This window comes from Gymnoscopelus microlampas (genome assembly GCF_963454915.1).
Source record: "Gymnoscopelus microlampas genome assembly, chromosome: 1".
NCBI lineage: Eukaryota > Metazoa > Chordata > Actinopteri > Myctophiformes > Myctophidae > Gymnoscopelus > Gymnoscopelus microlampas.
In genome coordinates this window covers 14,332,483-14,333,017 of record NC_139962.1, presented here as the reverse complement: position 1 = coordinate 14,333,017, position 535 = coordinate 14,332,483, and the positions used below count along the sequence as shown (strand labels likewise).

Genomic DNA, 535 nt, shown 5'->3' with positions numbered 1-535 from the left:
CTGTAGTCACATGTGCATGGTGATGCGTGGTGTTCAGAAGATGAACAGTAAGACGGTGACCAGCACCATGCTGGGGGTGTTCCGTGAAGACCCCAAAACACGCGACGAGTTCCTCACCCTCATCAGGAGTTGAGGGGGGGCGGCTTCGGGCTCCATATCAACAAAAACATTCTTTCCTTACACTCTTGTCACTTTGTCTATCCTTCTGTCTCTGTCTTTCTCTCTCCTCCGGTTGCCATATGGAGTTATACCTCATCTATGCTGCCACGTAAACCTGTGTGTTTGTGTGTGTGTGCGTGCGTGCGTGTGTGTGTGTGTGTGTGTGGGGGGGGGGGGGTCGTGTGTTTTTGTGTCTGTGTGTCTTTTTTTTGCTTGTGTGTACATGCATGATGTTTTTTCTATATCTATCGATGTTCTGTACTATCACACAATGACAAAGGTGTGTGTTTTTGTACTTCATCATCATCACCTAGTCATTTTTAGCTAATCCAGTCGTGTGACTGTGAGCCCGTTGTGGTCTCGTTCAAAAGGTGAA

The 535-nt window shown here is 47.5% G+C and overlaps 1 protein-coding gene across 1 annotated transcript in view; it reads left to right on the top strand.

Moving 5' to 3' along the window:
* The window catches only part of gch1 (GTP cyclohydrolase 1), a 20,449-nt gene extending 20,224 nt beyond the window's left edge, over positions 1–225 (top strand). The window contains exon 6 of the mRNA XM_084046135.1: positions 7–225. Within this exon, the coding sequence (XP_083902261.1) occupies positions 7–133 (127 nt within the window). The 3' untranslated portion in view covers positions 134–225. The remainder of the gene's footprint in view (positions 1–6) is intronic.
* Positions 226–535: the final 310 nt, after the last annotated feature.